Source organism: Hydra viridissima, unplaced genomic scaffold (genome assembly GCF_058129835.1).
Source record: "Hydra viridissima isolate aposymbiotic clone 2 unplaced genomic scaffold, HvirCarnegie_v1 scaffold_13, whole genome shotgun sequence".
Taxonomy (NCBI): Eukaryota; Metazoa; Cnidaria; class Hydrozoa; order Anthoathecata; family Hydridae; genus Hydra; species Hydra viridissima.
Genome location: NW_028324312.1, coordinates 8,915,354 through 8,932,227, shown reverse-complemented (window position 1 = coordinate 8,932,227; position 16,874 = coordinate 8,915,354). Strand labels below are relative to the sequence as shown.

General features: G+C 32.0%; 3 protein-coding genes across 3 annotated transcripts; 2 read left to right on the top strand and 1 right to left on the bottom strand.

The window, feature by feature from the left end:
- The first annotated feature begins 3,663 nt into the window (after window positions 1-3,663).
- Window positions 3,664-6,363, top strand: LOC149880337 (uncharacterized). The gene is made up of 2 exons (XM_090070765.1): window positions 3,664-3,900; window positions 4,038-6,363. Exons 1-2 carry the CDS (start codon window positions 3,751-3,753, stop codon window positions 6,108-6,110), a joined length of 2,223 nt encoding a protein of 740 aa, XP_089926891.1. The 5' UTR covers window positions 3,664-3,750; the 3' UTR covers window positions 6,111-6,363.
- Window positions 6,364-6,688: 325 nt separating this feature from the next.
- Window positions 6,689-7,329, top strand: LOC149880336 (uncharacterized). The gene is made up of 2 exons (XM_090070029.1): window positions 6,689-6,982; window positions 7,120-7,329. Exons 1-2 carry the CDS (start codon window positions 6,689-6,691, stop codon window positions 7,327-7,329), a joined length of 504 nt encoding a protein of 167 aa, XP_089926155.1.
- A 6,241-nt stretch (window positions 7,330-13,570) lies between these two features.
- Window positions 13,571-15,769, bottom strand: LOC149880335 (uncharacterized). The gene is made up of 2 exons (XM_090070028.1): window positions 15,394-15,769; window positions 13,571-15,297 (listed from the first exon to the last, which is right to left on the bottom strand). The coding sequence occupies exons 1-2, from the start codon at window positions 15,767-15,769 to the stop codon at window positions 13,571-13,573; spliced, it is 2,103 nt and encodes a 700-aa protein (XP_089926154.1).
- Window positions 15,770-16,874: the final 1,105 nt, after the last annotated feature.

Below are 16,874 nucleotides of genomic sequence, written 5' to 3'. Positions count from 1 at the left end.
CGTGAACGATCAATAAAGAAAATTAATTTAAAAAACGGTTTGATGTAGTAATATAATTGTAGTAGTAATAATTTGCCTCGCTTTTTTTTTTCTCTTGAATTTGTGATTTTTTTTTTTTTTTCGTCCTAGTTAAAAAATTTCTTACTTTCGATACCTAAATCGTATTTTGTCTAAATGTATTATAACTAAAAGCATCTTAACCCTTTCATGCGCTGGGTTGTTTTATAACAACAAAATAAACTAAGCTTCCCTAATGCAAATAGTGCATTCTAACCGATTGAAAGCAATATTATTTTATAAAGGAGAATAGTACCACTGTCATTTTGTAGATAATTTTTTATGGGTTATGTTAGTTATGGGAAAATAATTGGAGCATGAAAGGGTTGAAGTTCATAAAAAACTATTGATTTCAGAAGTTGGAAAGAAATATTAAGTATGTATTTTTAATGAGCATTTTTGATAAATCTTTTTTAAACAGTCAGTCATGTAAAGCTACTTTAACTTATAATGATCTTATCATTTTTATTATTATTGTTGTTACTAATAGTAACAACATATGATAATAAAGATGGTAAGACCATACCTTTCGCTGCATATTCTTGAGCCTACTACAAGTGATGTACAGCCCTATTTTTAACCTTTTCTAGATATATCAAAAGAAGTAATTTTATATTCCTATCTATTATCTCATTACTGGATAAATGAGTCTTCATGAGGAATATTTAAAACATTTATGCAGAATGTGTGGCTGCATAATAAAACAGGATAGTCACTATCAGTTAAAACCTGTTGTTATCTTTAAACAAGCAACTCTTAGTTTTTACAAGCTGGATATAACCTCAGACTATCAAAAAGTTCATCCTAAATATTTATGCAAATCATTTTATATGGTCTTATGCAGGTTAGATTTAAAATCAAAAAAAGGCCTTGAAGCTAAGAGTGATAAATTCTTCACTTTTTCTGAACACACAGAAACCTGTTATGTATATAACACACTCACAAGAGTTGGAAGAAATAAAAAAGTACATGCAATAAGTATTGTGAGGAGGGAAAACTAAAATAAAAACGACGATCGATAGAAAAACATACACAAGATGATTCACCAACTCTTCATATAAATAAGTGATAAAGCGTTAGAAGAAAAGTTAAATACAACTGTGGAAAAACGTAAATACGAAGACGCGTAAATGATAAAGCGATAATAAGAAAAGCTAAAAACAACGATCGGAAAAGACACATACAAGATGACTCGTCCACTATTCACATAAATAAATGATAAAGCAAAAAGAATTAAGTCAAAAACAACAACTGAGAAAAGACGTAAACACGAAGACTCATAAACCTGCCATATAAATAAATGAAAAGATATCGCAACAGGAAAACAAGCAAAAACTATAAAAGCTCAAAAAAAAAAGAAAGAAGGGGTCAGTCAAAAAAGGAGTTAACTAGAGTTAACTGGAGTTAAGTGGAGGAAGAGATAAGAAGAGAAAGAGTTTTTGAAGAAGAGATTTAATTGAGAATTTTAAGAGAAAGAGTTTTTGAAGAAGAGATTTAAAAGAAGATTTTTATGAGAAAAGAGTTATAAGAGATTTAAAGAGGATTTTAAAGAAGAAAAAGAATTTTGTGGTAAGAAGAGTATTTTGATGAATAAACAGTTTAATAAGCAGTTGAATAAAAGAAGAAAAGAAGATTTTAATATTGATTGTTGGAGAATAACCAGAAGATTTAATTAAAGAAGAGATATTTGTAGTAAAAGAAGATATAAAAGAAAGAGGAGTAATTGAAATAAAAAGTATTGAACACTGCAAGAAGCGTAAGAGAATATTATTTGTATTATATAAAAGTTATAAGAGTAAGAGTGCTACCATTACACATTAATAGAACATTTGTTGAGTTTTATTATATTATAGAATATACTGAGGACGGCGATTATAAGTTTAGCCCTTTTAGATTAAACCTTGCCCATTCCTAACCAAACTATCCCTAAACCTAGCCCTTTCCTAACCAAGTACTTCCCAGACCACTAACCTCGTTCCCAACCTCCCTAATCCAAACATAACCTTAACCCAAACCTTCCCCTTCCCCTTTAATTAAAGAAAAAATAAACAGAAGAATATATATAAAAAAAAACGCCGCCCTCACAGTATTCATCAACAGTTAAAAGCATTTGCATCAAAACATGGTTTTGACTGTTACAATGAAGATAACAAAAATTATTTTGTAATAGTTAAAATCAATAGTTATAGCCAGTCAAATGGCATGTGGAGACTAATTATTTTAAATCGTAAAGTGCCATTGTTCATAAATAATAACAAATCTCTTCCAGATCAACTATCAATCTGTCAATATTATGTTCTCCAACATTTCATGCATAAACATCTGTAAAAGTAATAATGACTTCCACAATCTTTTTTTCTAATCAGAAGTAAATTTTCTGATTTTAAAAATTTCTGAAGCACATCAAATGAGGATATTGGAATATTTGAAACGAGAGAAGGCAATACAGTTGAAAACTTTAAAGTTATTAGACATAAAGATTGTTCATTAATGTGGTCAGAAGTCTGTTTCGCAATTATCACCTATTGTTTCGCTATTGTTATCTAAACAATACCGTAACACACATATCTTTTTAATGAAACAATGCGTTGAACGTCCATCCATTAATACGTCCTTGGTTGAATTAACATTTTTTCCTTAAAGCACCCTGACTTTTTAATCACGGCCGTGATGAACTCGCTTTTGTTACGCTACATAATATGATTCACGTTCTAGTTTAAATCCGTTTTTTAAAAGTTCAAAGTTCAAGTTCAAAATTAGGGTTTTCTCAGAATATCAGATGATGTTAAGAGAGACTTTCTGTAAGAACCAGGCAAAAATACAACTTTTTTAGAGTGACCCTCTTCAAAATTGCTAATTTTTTAATATTATGTTGCTATTCATACTGGACGCTCAGTTCCAAAATTTTTTTTAAAAATATTTATTGGTTCACTAGATATTGGATTTCAAAGTTTGAGTAAATTTACAGAAATATTGACCAAATGTAGTCAAGTGCATTTTTAAACTTGAAAATAGAACAAAATATATGCTATCGAATATCAATTTCACTTGATTATTGTTTATTGGCTATTTTAGACCAAAAGTTAACAAAACAGGTAAATAAAATGTTTTTCCTTGTCTAAATATCATGCATCAAAAGTACGCAAAAATTTATTTTTAGTCTTTTTGAATCTTCGTTTTTATCTAAAGCCGCGGGAATCCCATAATTTTTTTTTTTAGTTATAAATCTTCAACTAGTTAATTAACTTAAAATATAAAAAAACATATGGGGAAGTAAAGGCTTAGTCGCAAAATCCAACTCAAAAATGAAAGTTTAGTCATTTAGCGCTTTTTTTGTGACCTCATAATGGCTAAAGCCCTGGGTTTACAGTAAAATTTGATTTTCAAAAATGAGTACTGACCTTTAACCTATCTTATTTATAAAAAATACCTATGGGTTATTGCAATAGTATCTAAAAAATAACATATACCTCATATTGATGATTTCTATTTTGAATAATAAATGTTTTATGTAAGAAACAGAAGGAGCTCAAATCATGTTTTTTGAGTATAATTTTTACTCTGAATATTTTTCCTGAGTATGATTTTGAGTATGATTACTTTATTTGATAAATCACTTTGTAAACCCAACTGATATTTTCTGCGTGTATAGTTAGTTTATATTTTTGACTTTTTTCGAAAACATTTTTGAAAATGTCAGGAAAAAATATTTCTTACGAAACATGTTGCTGCTTTGAATGGAATAATTGTGGACCTTACATGCGATCTACTCCAAATGTAGACGAAATGTTTGAAACAAGCCAACTCACTGAAAATATACAACCACATCTTATAACCCTAAAGGTAATTTTTCAATTTTAGTAAAAACTTTTACTTAAATGGATTTATAACAATATCTTGTAAATGCTAAATTTAGGTTTTAATAAATTAATTTTTAATAATAAAAAAGATAGTAACAAAATAATAAAATTGGTTTTAAGGTATTAAAGAGTTATGAGTTAGCTTGTGATTGGAACGAAAAATCTCTGATTGAAAATCGATTAAACAGAAAATTTAACAATGTAGAGAAAATATGTGCATATCATCGCTACACTTTAGGAATAGGATGGAAACAAGGAAAAAAATGTATGCACCCTGATCACAAACTACAAACAGGGAAGAAAGCAACAATAGGGCGACCCTCACCAATATCTATGACACTTCAAATATCTTCCTGTTATAGTTCATACTTTCCAATTGGTTCAATAATATGTGATCGTCATCGAAAGGAACACTATTCCGAGACAAAGAAAAAAGAAACAAACATAGAAACTGAACTTGAATCTACATCAGCAGCATATGATATTGATTTTTTACCAGATGAGTTCTTACAAAATCAAGAAGAGCTCAATACTTCAAATGAAATCAGAGAAAGTATTACAGATTGTCTTGGGACCAGTCCAATTAAATTCCAGTTTAAAAGAAAACTTGAGCTTATCAATGAATCCACAAAGCAACAAATGCGAAGGAAATATAAACGTATGGAAGAGGCCTTGAGAAATAAATTTGCAGAATGCATTGCACCTGGTCAATCGGAAGAGTTTTTGAAAGTGCTTGACGGTAGTGAAAATACCGAAACAGAAATTCCGGATGAAATTGAAAAACTCGTGGAAATGTATAACAACAGTGACGCAACAAGTCAACTGGTAATTTTGGCATTTATTGATCATAATAAATACACAAAGCAATTTTTATGCGACACATTTACATGCACAACATATAAAATAGAACTTGCCAGAAAATGGAAGTCCTTGCAAAATGGGTTTGTACTACCCCAAAAAAATTTATTTACAAGAAGTAGACTTTCAATTCCAAAATGTGAGCATTTTTTAGATTTTCTCTTCTCAAGTGGATTATTACAAGACGTTTCTTATGGTATTTCCAAAATAAAGTATGACAGTGGTGATGTTGAAACTGTTGCCCGTGCCATTTTAACAGCAAAAAACAGTCATACCATTGCTTTATATTGCGAAAGCTGCAAAGAAATTGGATACGAACCTCTGTCCGAATCAAGTTTATTGCGAATACTAAATGCAATTAAACCTTCTCATAGAAAATGTCTCGCTGGTTTAAATGACACGGCTGCTGCTGGGATGAACGCATTTGCAATACTTGAACAGTTCGCAACTATGTTCAATAAAAAATCAACTGTTGAGAAACTCGAAAGATCAAAAAGGTATTTAAAAACTAAATATAAGCTTCATTGCAGCGATTTGGAAAATGAAATTGCAACACATTCAACTAGATTTGCCCTTTCTGATCCTGAAAACATTAAATTGCAATCATGTAGCATTTTGAATGATTCTGTATCCTATGAATGCAATGAATTATTTGAAGTTTTAGATGAAGTCAACCAAATAGGAAATGAAAATAACTTTGGTGATGATGTATTATATGACATTAAAGTTTTAATAAGCAGCATCACAGAGTATATGAAGCACTTACTAAGAGATGCACAGCAAAAAAAAGCAAAGAATGATGCATATAAACAACTAGATGACCAATCAGCACTTTGGTTGAAAGACTATTCACAAAAAGTATTGCCCGTGAGATTTCGAGAGGACCAGAAGGACTACTTTGGAAAGAAAGGCATCAGCATGCACATAGATGTTTTTTTTACAAAAAAAAAAGACATTCTCAAAATACACGTTTACCTAACAATTGTGTATCGATGCGATCAAGGTGTTTCCTCTGTTATCTCTATTGCTGAATCAGTTCTAAATCAGTTTCGCCTAGATGAGCCGGAAATAGTAAATATTTTTGCGAAGTCAGATTATGCTAACTGTTATCATGCTAATTATTCAGTCGAATCTATGTACAAGCTCTGCAAAAATAAGAATTTTAAACTTCTACGGTACGACTTTAATGAGCCTTGCTGTGGAAAAGACCAATGCGATAGGGAAAGTGCATCCGCTAAAACAATATTGAGAAGTTATGTAGACGCTGGCAATGACATAGTAACAGCAGAAGATGTTGCAAAAGCAGTGAAATACGGATATGGCATCAAAAATTGAGAATGTTACTTTAACTGGTCCTAAAATTCCAAATATAAGCAACTACCACTCCTATGAGTTCCAAGAAGACTACATGACTTTGTGGCGATACTATGAAATTGGAGAAGGAGTTAAAGTGCTATACAACAACCTTTCAGTTGAAACATCAATTGAATTGATTGTTCCATTCACAAGTACTGAAGGAAACTTTCAGCGAAAAACTCAGGGAAAAAATAAGAAAAGAAAATATGATTTAAATACACTACATTTTTGCCAGGAGACAGGTTGTATGGAATATTTTAAAACAATTATCGAGTTAGAGGGACATATGTTGATAGGGCAGCACAAAAGATCTGAAGAATTTTCTTCTTTAGATAAAGTAAAAAAGATTTACACTGAAAAGATGAAAGAAAATTTGTAAGTTCATTCAAATTGTATAACCGCATCGGTTTAGATCACACCTACCCCAATAAACAATATATACTCTCAAAAGTTCAAAAAGTTAGGTTGGGCCAACAAGAAAGACGTTTCGTTTTTTCATAAAGCAGAAAAAACTACTTTATGAAAACTTCATAAATGGAGAAAATACAGGAAAGAAGATGTCACCAGAAGAAGTTAATACACTGATAAAAAAATCTCTTACCGCGGATGAGTTCGTTTCAAGTCAACAAATAAGATCTTTGTTTTCTAGATGGAGTAATCTATTAAGAATTGGAAAATTGACTGCACCGACTATTGAAGAAAATGATAACAATAAATTTGAAGATGAAGAAGCCGAGAAATATCAAGAAGAAATACATAAACTTGCCACTGAACTTTCTGTTATATGGAAGAAAGATGATTGGGTGGCAGTTGTTCACAAAAATCAATGGTATCCAGGAGTTATTGCAGAGGTAAACGAAAAAACTAAAAAGTTAAAAGCTAATAGCATTGATAACAGTATTAGAATTTAAATCATTATTTATTATAGAAGTATTATGTTTCAGTATGTTATTCATAGATTTTTTAAAATTTGTTTTAATATTTTCAGATAACTGAAGACGGTATTGTAGTTGACTGCATGAAAAGTGTATCTTTTGGAAAAAATTGTTATCGATGGCCTAACCAGAAAGATAGCATTGTATATTCTGATGAAAACATCTTATGTAAAATAAGTCCCCCGACTCCAATTAATCAAGCTGGGGATTACTTCTTAGCAACAAATGATTTTGAAGAAGCTAACAAACTAATGAACAAATAAGCTTAAAAAATAAGTTAAGAAATTAACTGTAAAACAACATGTATGTTTTTTTGAATAACTATCAAATATGCGCATACCCCACAACTATTATTTTTCTATCTGATCATTAAAAAAACAATGTTCACATTTCTCTTATACTATTTCTTGTAAACTCAGGGCTTTAGCCATTATGTGTTCACGAAAAATGCGCCAAATGACTAAACTTTCATTTTTGAGTTGGATTTGGCGATTAAGCCTTTACTTGCCCATAGTTTTTTTTACACTTTAAGTTAATTAACTAGTTGAAGATTTATAATAAAAAAAAAATGTTATGGGATTCCCGCGACTTTAGATGAAAACGAAGAGTCAAAAAGACTAAAAATAAATTTTTGCGTACTTTTGATGCATGATATTTAGACAGGCCAAAGTCTTTGTTTTATCTAATTTATAATTTTTAAGTCTAAACTAGCCAATAAACAATAATCAAGTGCAATTCCTAATTTAAAGTATTTAGTTTGTACTTTTTTTAAGTTTAAAAATGCTTACGGCACCATTTAGTCAATATTTCTAAAAATTTAGACAAACTTTGACATCTAATATCTAGAGAACCAATTAATATTTACTGTAAAAATTTTGGAATTGAGCATCTAATGTGAATATCAACAACATATAAAAAAATTAATGATTTTGAAGAGTGTCACTATTGGGCCTTGCCTGATTCTTACAGAAAACTTCTCTTAAAACCTAAATTTATAAATTTAAATAATAGTGCGTTTATTTTTGTATTAAACATTCGTGGCATAACTTTCTTTTAAATTTTTCAGATGTGAAAAATGAGCCATTTTTTGCATCTGACAAATGCCACATGAAAGATTTGGAAAACTTAAGAACAACGTTCCCTTTTAGTATAGTGAAGAGTAGTTTCTTTAACAATTTATTCCAAAAATCTTTCACGAAATGAACAGCCACACAATAAAATTAACTCAAATAAAGATCAAAGAATAGCGTTGGCAGCGAAGAGCAGCGTTGGCGTTTGTGTACGAAAGAGTAATTCAGAATAATTTATATTGAACGAACGTAACTTTTTTGATACGTATTCAATATATTTTCAATATATATATATATATATATATATATATATATATATATATATATATATATATATATATATATATATATATACGGTTGAGAAAATCTTTGAGATTTTTTTTAGATTTTTTTTGGGAGATTTTTGGAGCCCTCTCTTTGGAGAGATGTTTTCGGGAAGATTTTGATGAAGTGTTTTAAAGAGAGTTTTTGAAGATGTATTAAGAAAGAGTTATGAAAGATTTTAAAAAAAGGATTTTAAAAGAGAAAGAAAAAGTTTTAAGAAATTTTAAAAGAGGATTTTATGAGAAAAGGATTTTTTGAATTTTTAAAGAGAATTTAATGAAAAGGATTTATGATTTATGGTAAGGAAATGTATTTGAGTAACTTTCAATTTGCGTTATTATAAGTATTAATGTATCGTTATTTGTATGAGTTAATATTAAGAGAATATATATATATATATTAATGGGAAATAATTGAGAATAATTATTAAGAAAAATAAGTAAGAGAAGAAAAATCAGTCTAAAGTATTTTTATTTTCATTTTCATTTTAAGTAAGGCAATATTATTATTGATATTTTTATTATTGCTTTATGCGTTAAAAAAATTGTTATTAAAGTCTGATGCTCCTATCGCGCTTTTACCACATCTGCGTTACACACTGACAGTCCTACCTCACATTTTATCACTCTCTATATTTGCGCTAACATTACACTTACATAGAACCAACCACAACAGTCCCATTTAATCATCACATCTTTAACATAAAAATAAATAAGAATAAAAAAAAAGTAAACAAAATCCCCACCCTCACACTCACATCGCTGTTGTCATTATCGCTGTCCCACACTTTTGCATCACTCAATAATACTCTGAGCACACATAATAAATAAAAATATAAAATTAAAAAAATCCCCGCCCTCACAATATATATATATATATATATATATATATATATATATATATATATATATATATATATATATATATATATATATATATATATATATATATATATATATATATATATATATATATATATATATATATATATATATATATTTCGTGTTAAGGATGTTACAAAAAACACAGGTCATTGCAAATAGTAATTCTCTAATAAAACGCAAAGACCTAAATAATATAAAGAAAAGACAAGAGAAAATCATAAGAAATAAACTAGTCACATTGAAAGTAGAGCTTTACAAATATTTATAACACTTTTAAAACAGACTTTTAAAAGAGTTAAAATATAGGTCAAATAATTATTATAATGTATTCACATATACATAGATATATACAGACTTTTAAAAGAGTTAAAAATATACAAAAATAAGAAATAATAAAATGTACATAAACATAAAGAAAAATGTTATAGAGGTAAAGAATAAAGTTAAGCGTAACTTTTTAGGTAAAAATGATAGAGTGACTTTAAGAACAGATTCTTGGATCTAAGGGTAAAATCTGTTTAGGGTGTACGGAACGGTCTTCCAAGAAAAGATACACTGATACGTATTTGAATGTTTGATAGGAAGATTAAGATGACTGATGTAAATAATAAAGAGAAGAGGACCTAATATGGATCCCTGAGGAATACCAATGCAAACTCTTTTAATGTCTGAGAAGGTGCCATCTGTTACAAACTGTTAAAGATTGGAAAGGTATGATTTAAACCATTGCAGGGGAAAGCTGCGTAAACCATAATAGTTAAGCTTTGATAGGAGAATGTCATGGTCTACGGTGTCAAAAGCTTTTTATAAATCAATAAAAATTCCACAAGCAAAGTTTCCATTATCATGAGTAACTCTTATTTTGGTTTAGGAAGTCGTATAATTTATTATCCATAACTTTTTCAAAAATTTTGCTTCAATTGAAAAGAAGAGAAATCGGACGATAGTTGGTGCAATCAACCGTAGATCCTTTTTTGTGGACTGGAATAACTTGGACCAGCTTGAAGACAGCAAGAAAAAATTCCTTTGCAAAATGAATTATTTAGGATGATGCTTGGTGGTTTGCATAGAATTTTTGACATCAGTTTAAGAAGGTTTGTTCGAAAGCTCTTCGGTCCAACACTCTTATCTTCTATGAGAGTGGAATTTATATAGTCGAGGGTTTCCTCTTCAGTTATTGGTTGCACATTAAAAGAGTTGCTATTAGGATTTGTCAGATGCTTTTGAAAGTTGAATCTAGAATTCGGAATTCCATCGGATAATTTTGAAACAATCGTAGTAAAGAAATTGTTAAAATGATTAGAGATAGCTTTAGGATTAGTTTCGCATACTGTTTCAGAATGAGTGGTTTTGCGTGTAGGCTGTATGATAAAAGGAAAAAGAGAATTCGAAACCATTGATTCTCAAAAATGTAAAACTTTATTGGATGCATTGTATTTCAACTTTGGTGGTATATATACCACCAAAGTTGAAATCTTCCATTTGTGGGGAATTATTTAGACTTTCCCTGAGACACTAAAGAGTCACTTTTTGAAATTGATAATATATTTTACATTTGACTGCGAATCAATACATTTTACAAAATACACTCTCTTTTTATACATTCTTACAATCGCGTCATTTTCACACATTTTATGCATTAACAATTAAATACCTTAACACCTACACTCATTAGCATCTACAAAATATTAACACCTTCAAACACGCCTTCACACAAACACACCCTTGTTATTAAATCCCCTTGTTATTAAATCAATATCTTCTACAAGCAAAATTGCAGGTCTCCCCCTCATTAATACATTTGGCGTCAATACTTGATTATTGAATTGGTCACCTTGGTAACATAGTGGCCTATTGTTCATAGCGCATTCCACATCCAACAATACTTCTTCCAATTCAAAGAAGCTTAGGATGCCCTAACCGATTGTTTTTGACAAACTTTTCTTCATTATTCCAATTAATCTTTCAAACAAACCTCCCCACCACGGCGCCCTTGACAAATTAAACCTCCATTTTATGGCTTGGGTAGCTATATAGTTTGCGAGATTTTCATCTTTCGTTAGTGTTAGCAATCACTTCCCTGTTGCCACAAATGTCTTTGTATTATCACTAATCATCATTTGTGGAGGTCCTTTTCTTGCAACAAACTCCTTTAAAATTCTCTGAAATTCTCCTGCCGATAGATCATGACAAAGTCTAAGGTAGACAGCTCTTGTACATGCGCATGTAAACAGCGCAACATAACATTTTTCAATCAACTTTTGTGGCATTTTATATTTTAGCGGACCAGCAAAATCAACACCTGTAACCGTAAACGGTTCGATATCTTCAGTTCTAAAGCGTGGCAACATTGCTCTCGTTGGCGGTAAAAGCGGCTTCACTCTATATCACTTACATAGATTGCATTCACGAATGACCTTTTTTACGGCAACTCTCAAATTCGGTATCCAAAATCTTTCTCTTATGCTACTCATGGTATCTCCTACTCTCCCGTGTAACGTTTTTGCGTGATGATGCTCAATAATTCTTAGAGTTAGTTGGAATCCTTTTGGTACAAATATTGGATTATACCCAGAGACTTTTCCGTGACATCTCTAAAGCTGTTTCTCATCCTGTTTAAGTTCCATATCGGACTTTATTGCAACAGCTTCTTGTAGTAACTTAATGTTCATTAACTCCGCTTCCATCATCTCCTCAGCTTTTAGCGGTCCTGTTATTTTTACTTCATTTCGACAATTGTACATAAACCTTTTTATAAAGGATGATATTCTTATAATCTTCCAATACTTGTGTTTTCTCAATATTTCTTTAAATATATGATGTCCCTTTATTTCTTCTGTTGCCATACTCACGTTCTCTTTCACACTAATAGTTTCACATGATGCGTACGGCGTTTCGATTATTTCTGGTTGGATTGGCCAATTTTCTTTGTGTTTCAACCATGTAGGTCCATTTAGCCACAAGCTTGATATTTTATCAGCACTCACTCCTCTTGTTCCAAGGTCACTTGGGTTTTCTTTTGTTGGGACATATAGCCATTTTACTTCTCCATTCGATAAGATCTGCTGAACTCGGTTCCTGACAAACTGTGACCAACTGCCCCTTTCTTTTAACCAGTAAAGTACCGCAGTACTATCAACCCAATGATATGCTTCAATGACATTATACTTGGTTAATGTCTTCCTAACATGATTCATTAACTTGCTCAAGGTGTGCGCTGCTACCAGCTCAAGTCTTGGATTACTAAGATCCCTCGGTGCAATCCGAGCTTTTGCTACAAGTAGGTTGCTGGTTTTCGAATGTTGATGTCTCACTGCAACGTAGATGCATGCACATACTGCTAATTTACTTGCGTCTGAAAATCTATGGAGCTCCATTTCAATGATTCTTCCAGACAAGACACTCCGCGGAATTGAAATAGTTCTTTTGATGTTTATTGCCTTGATCCAGGTTTTCCATTCTTCTAAAAGTTCATTTGGAATTTGTTGATTCCAACCGAGTTTTAACAAGCATATTCGACTGTATAGTACTTTTCCAGTGATTAATACAGGTGCACTAAATCCCAATATCAAAGACACTGTTGAGAGCTGATAGCATTTTCCTTTTTGTTATTACTTCTTTATTTCCGATAGTGATGCATGCAGTATAGTCAATCGATAGTTGATCCGATTCTTTGTTCCAAGGAATCCCAAGTATTTTTGTTGATTAAGCCTCAGCGTCGCTTTCCAGATTGCTGACGTTGCTATGCCATTTGTGCAGCTGGAACCCAGCTTCCATTAAGATTTGCGTTGATTCATTTTTAAACCTGATAAGTTCTTCTTCTGTTTCTCCACCTGCCTGTATATCATCGACATAATTATCTTCTTCCAAAGCAAGCACAGTTTTTGGATAAATGTCCTTGTATTTTGATATACGCTTTTTAATGGTAGCACCAAGAATGTAAGGGTTTTAACTTGAACCAAAAATCACCCTTGTAAATCGTAACTCCGTTAATTCCATTTTCTTTAAGTCCTTATACCAAATTCAGCGTTGTGCATCTCTATCCGTTTCGTGTATTCTAATTTGTAGAAACGCTTTCTTCACATCAGCTAAAATGCAGAGTTTACTTATCCGATTTCGTATGATTATGTCGAATATTAAGGGTTGCAGCGATGGTCCTACTTCTAGACAATCTTTTAATGAAGGTGATTGAGCGTCTTTTCTTGCTGAACAATCATAAACAATTCTCATTTCGTTGACTCAGCATTTTCTTTGATTACCGCTTGATGAGGAACGTAGTGAATAATTTCTCCCGTAGGTTTTTCTGGTGCCATTTCCAATATTCTCTCATTGATCTGTTCCATCATTATATCATTATACTGTTCTATTTTTTTAAGCTTTTTCAATCGAGTTGTCACACTTCCCAATCTTTTAAGAGCCAGATTTCTGTTGTTTGGCAGTTTAACAACACCCTTTTTCCACGGCATTCTGGTTTCATAATAACCTTCCTCAGTTTGATGCAGTTTTTCGCTAAAGTCTTGATGGAACATTGACTCGCTGCTTGTGTCTGATAATCCAAGTACTTCTAAACTACACATTTGCTCGAACTCATCACGACCAGTTTTCAATAAAAAAATTTTCTCAATGCCAGAACTCAATTGTGTTCGTCTCCCAGACAGAGTCCATCCAAACATAGTTAATTCGGCTCCTGGATCTTTATCCGGATTTTTTCTAAGAACTACCGGTTCCGTGGTTTTTATTCGCTGATAATTAGCAGCACCGAGTATGATGTGAACAGGTTGAAGTTCGTCATTCCCTTCATCATCGCTAAATTTCAGTGTCCTTAGTCTTGCAAAATGCTTCTTAACATCCTTGATCATCGGGTTAGGTAAAAAGGTGAGTGTTTCCTTTTCAGCGTTGGTGCATTCAACTTTGATGCTAAATTCCGGTATTGTTGTTGATTCTAGCGTAACGTTATATATTTCCACACGCTTGTCCACCGTTCCATAGAGCTGTTCAATACTTTTATATTCCTTTCGTGTAGGTTTCAGCTTTAGTTTCGTTATCAAGTTTGTACATATATAGAAACTTCCAGCACCCGTATCCAACATTATCCTTGCTTTTTCACCGTTTACTTTTGCAATCACTGTTGGGTGAATAGTTGTACTTGCATTAAACACCGCTCCCATGGTTTCTTTTTTATTTTCCATTTTACCGTCTATTGTTGCGTTCCCATCTTGACAAATGGACGTGTGATGTTTTTTGTTGCACTTTCTGCATCCTCTTGATTTACAATTTACCGCCGAGTGTCCGTAACCAACGCAGCTGTAACATAATCTTTTTCTTGTTAAAATCTCCCTGCGTCTTGCAACAGTTAGCACTTTTTTACAATCCTCGCTTTTGTGATTTTGTAACCCACAGTAGATACATCCATGCTTGCCACTAGTTGCCATGATTTCTTTGTCATAAAGACCGCCATTGTACTGTTTGAATGTAGTGCTTCGATGTTCATAGGACCTTGACTGCACGTTTGTGTTCTTTTTATTGCCCTTTGTTTGTTCGTCGCTTGGGTTAAAAGCTGAGTTCAACGGATTCCTTTCAATGTACTTTTGCAAATTTTCGACAAGTTGCTCCAGTCCCCATTCTTCCCATCCATCATCGTTTTGTGTGAGTATTTCACGAACTGGTCCAAGTTTATCCATCAATGAATACACGAATGATTGAGCCGTTTGAAGTTTCTGCATAGTTTTCAATGTTCGTACAGTTCTCGCAAGCTTTTTGTAAAAGTCGTGAACTTCTTTGATTTTGTGCGTGCTGCGTATAGCCGTCAATCCTTCCAAATCTTTAATCAATGCTTTGTGAACCCAAATATCTTTTCCGTAAGTTTCTTGTAGTATGCGTTTAGCTTCATCGTATCCCTCCAACGAATGTGGTAAACCAAGTATGTCCTCTCTGGGCTTTCCTTCGACGAGTTCTAGTAAGTAGTTGAATTTGCTGATGTTTCATATGTTTGAGCTGTCGACTTCTACCATGAATTGATTCCAAAATCGCAACCAGTCTTTATAATCGCCATTAAATTTTGTGATTGTGTACTTTTGTAGCTTGAGGGATTGTTGAGTAGCTTCGTTTTCGTTTCCAAGAGATTTGCGCAATGTTTCTTTCATTTTTAGTTTCTTTAAATACCATTCTTCTTCGCTTTGAAGTTTTTTCAATGAGGCTTGCTCAGCTTCTTTTTGAATTGTTAACTGCTTTTCCATGATTTGTTTTTCATACTCGAATTTTCTGATGCATTCGTTTTTGTTTATTGAATCCAATTTGTCTACCATTTTGTTTTTGATTTCAATCGCTGCTTCTACTTCCATTACTGGTTTCGAAAGCCATTCTTCTACCAAATCGATGTTTTCGCCGTCGTCAAGCATTTTTCTGGTCAGTTCATCCTTTGCCATTTCAAATCTTCCCAAAAAATTTGTTATTTTGTCCAACGCCAAGATTATGCTGGATTTGTCGCCATTAATCGTGTTGCGTTCTATGCCTTTAATTTTCATTCTTAATACGTTGATTTCTCTCTGGTAAGTTCGTTCTTGGTCCATTCTTCGCTAACTCGTAGGTTTCGTTCGTCCAGGCAGTAGTCGCCACCAAATAGTGTGGGGAATTATTTAGACTTTCCCTGAGACACTAAAGAGCCACTTTTTGAAATTGATAATATATTTTACATCTGACTGCGAATCAATACATTTAACAAAATACACTCTCTTTTTATACATTCTTACAATCGCGTCATTTTCACACATTTTATGCATTAACAATTAAATACCTCAACACCTACAATCATTAGCATCTACAAAATATTAACACCTTCAAACACGCCTTCACACAAACACACCTTCAAACACCCCTTCACACACCTTCAATTAGGTCTTGAAGACTTTATTCACGACACATTAGCATAAACTTTTTTTATCTAAGCTAATTTTCTCAAGAAGGGAATTTAGGTAATGATCAACAAATTCATTCCCAGCAAGCACACAACGTTAAAACAACGTTGAAATAACATTGATCAACGTCGATCAACGTTACTTCAACGTTGTTTCAACGTTGTGTGCTTGCTGGGAATGAACACATCGTTGGATGGCGATATAAACAACCAACTATTAAATTGCTTTTTTTTTAGCATTTATTACTTCAATAAATATAGATTCGAGTTGTTTACTTTTAACCAGGATTAAGTCATTTCTAACTTTAAAGTTTAAGCTAGACTTAATATACATTAAAGCACCATCCTTTTTAGCTTTAGTTGGCGTGTGAACAGATACATATCCGTCTAAATCAACATTAGTTATAGACACATCTTTATCATGCAGATTAGATTCAGTTATTCCAATAATATCAGGCATATTATTAAAAGATGCTAATAGTATTTATAACAAGGTCCCAAAAAAGGTTTTTCAAATTTAGATTATCAGATAGATTTTTAACGAGGTTAAATTTTAGAGACTTTCCTGCTAGTGTGGTAGATAACTCAAGATCAGAAATATAAGAGAAAGGAAGAAA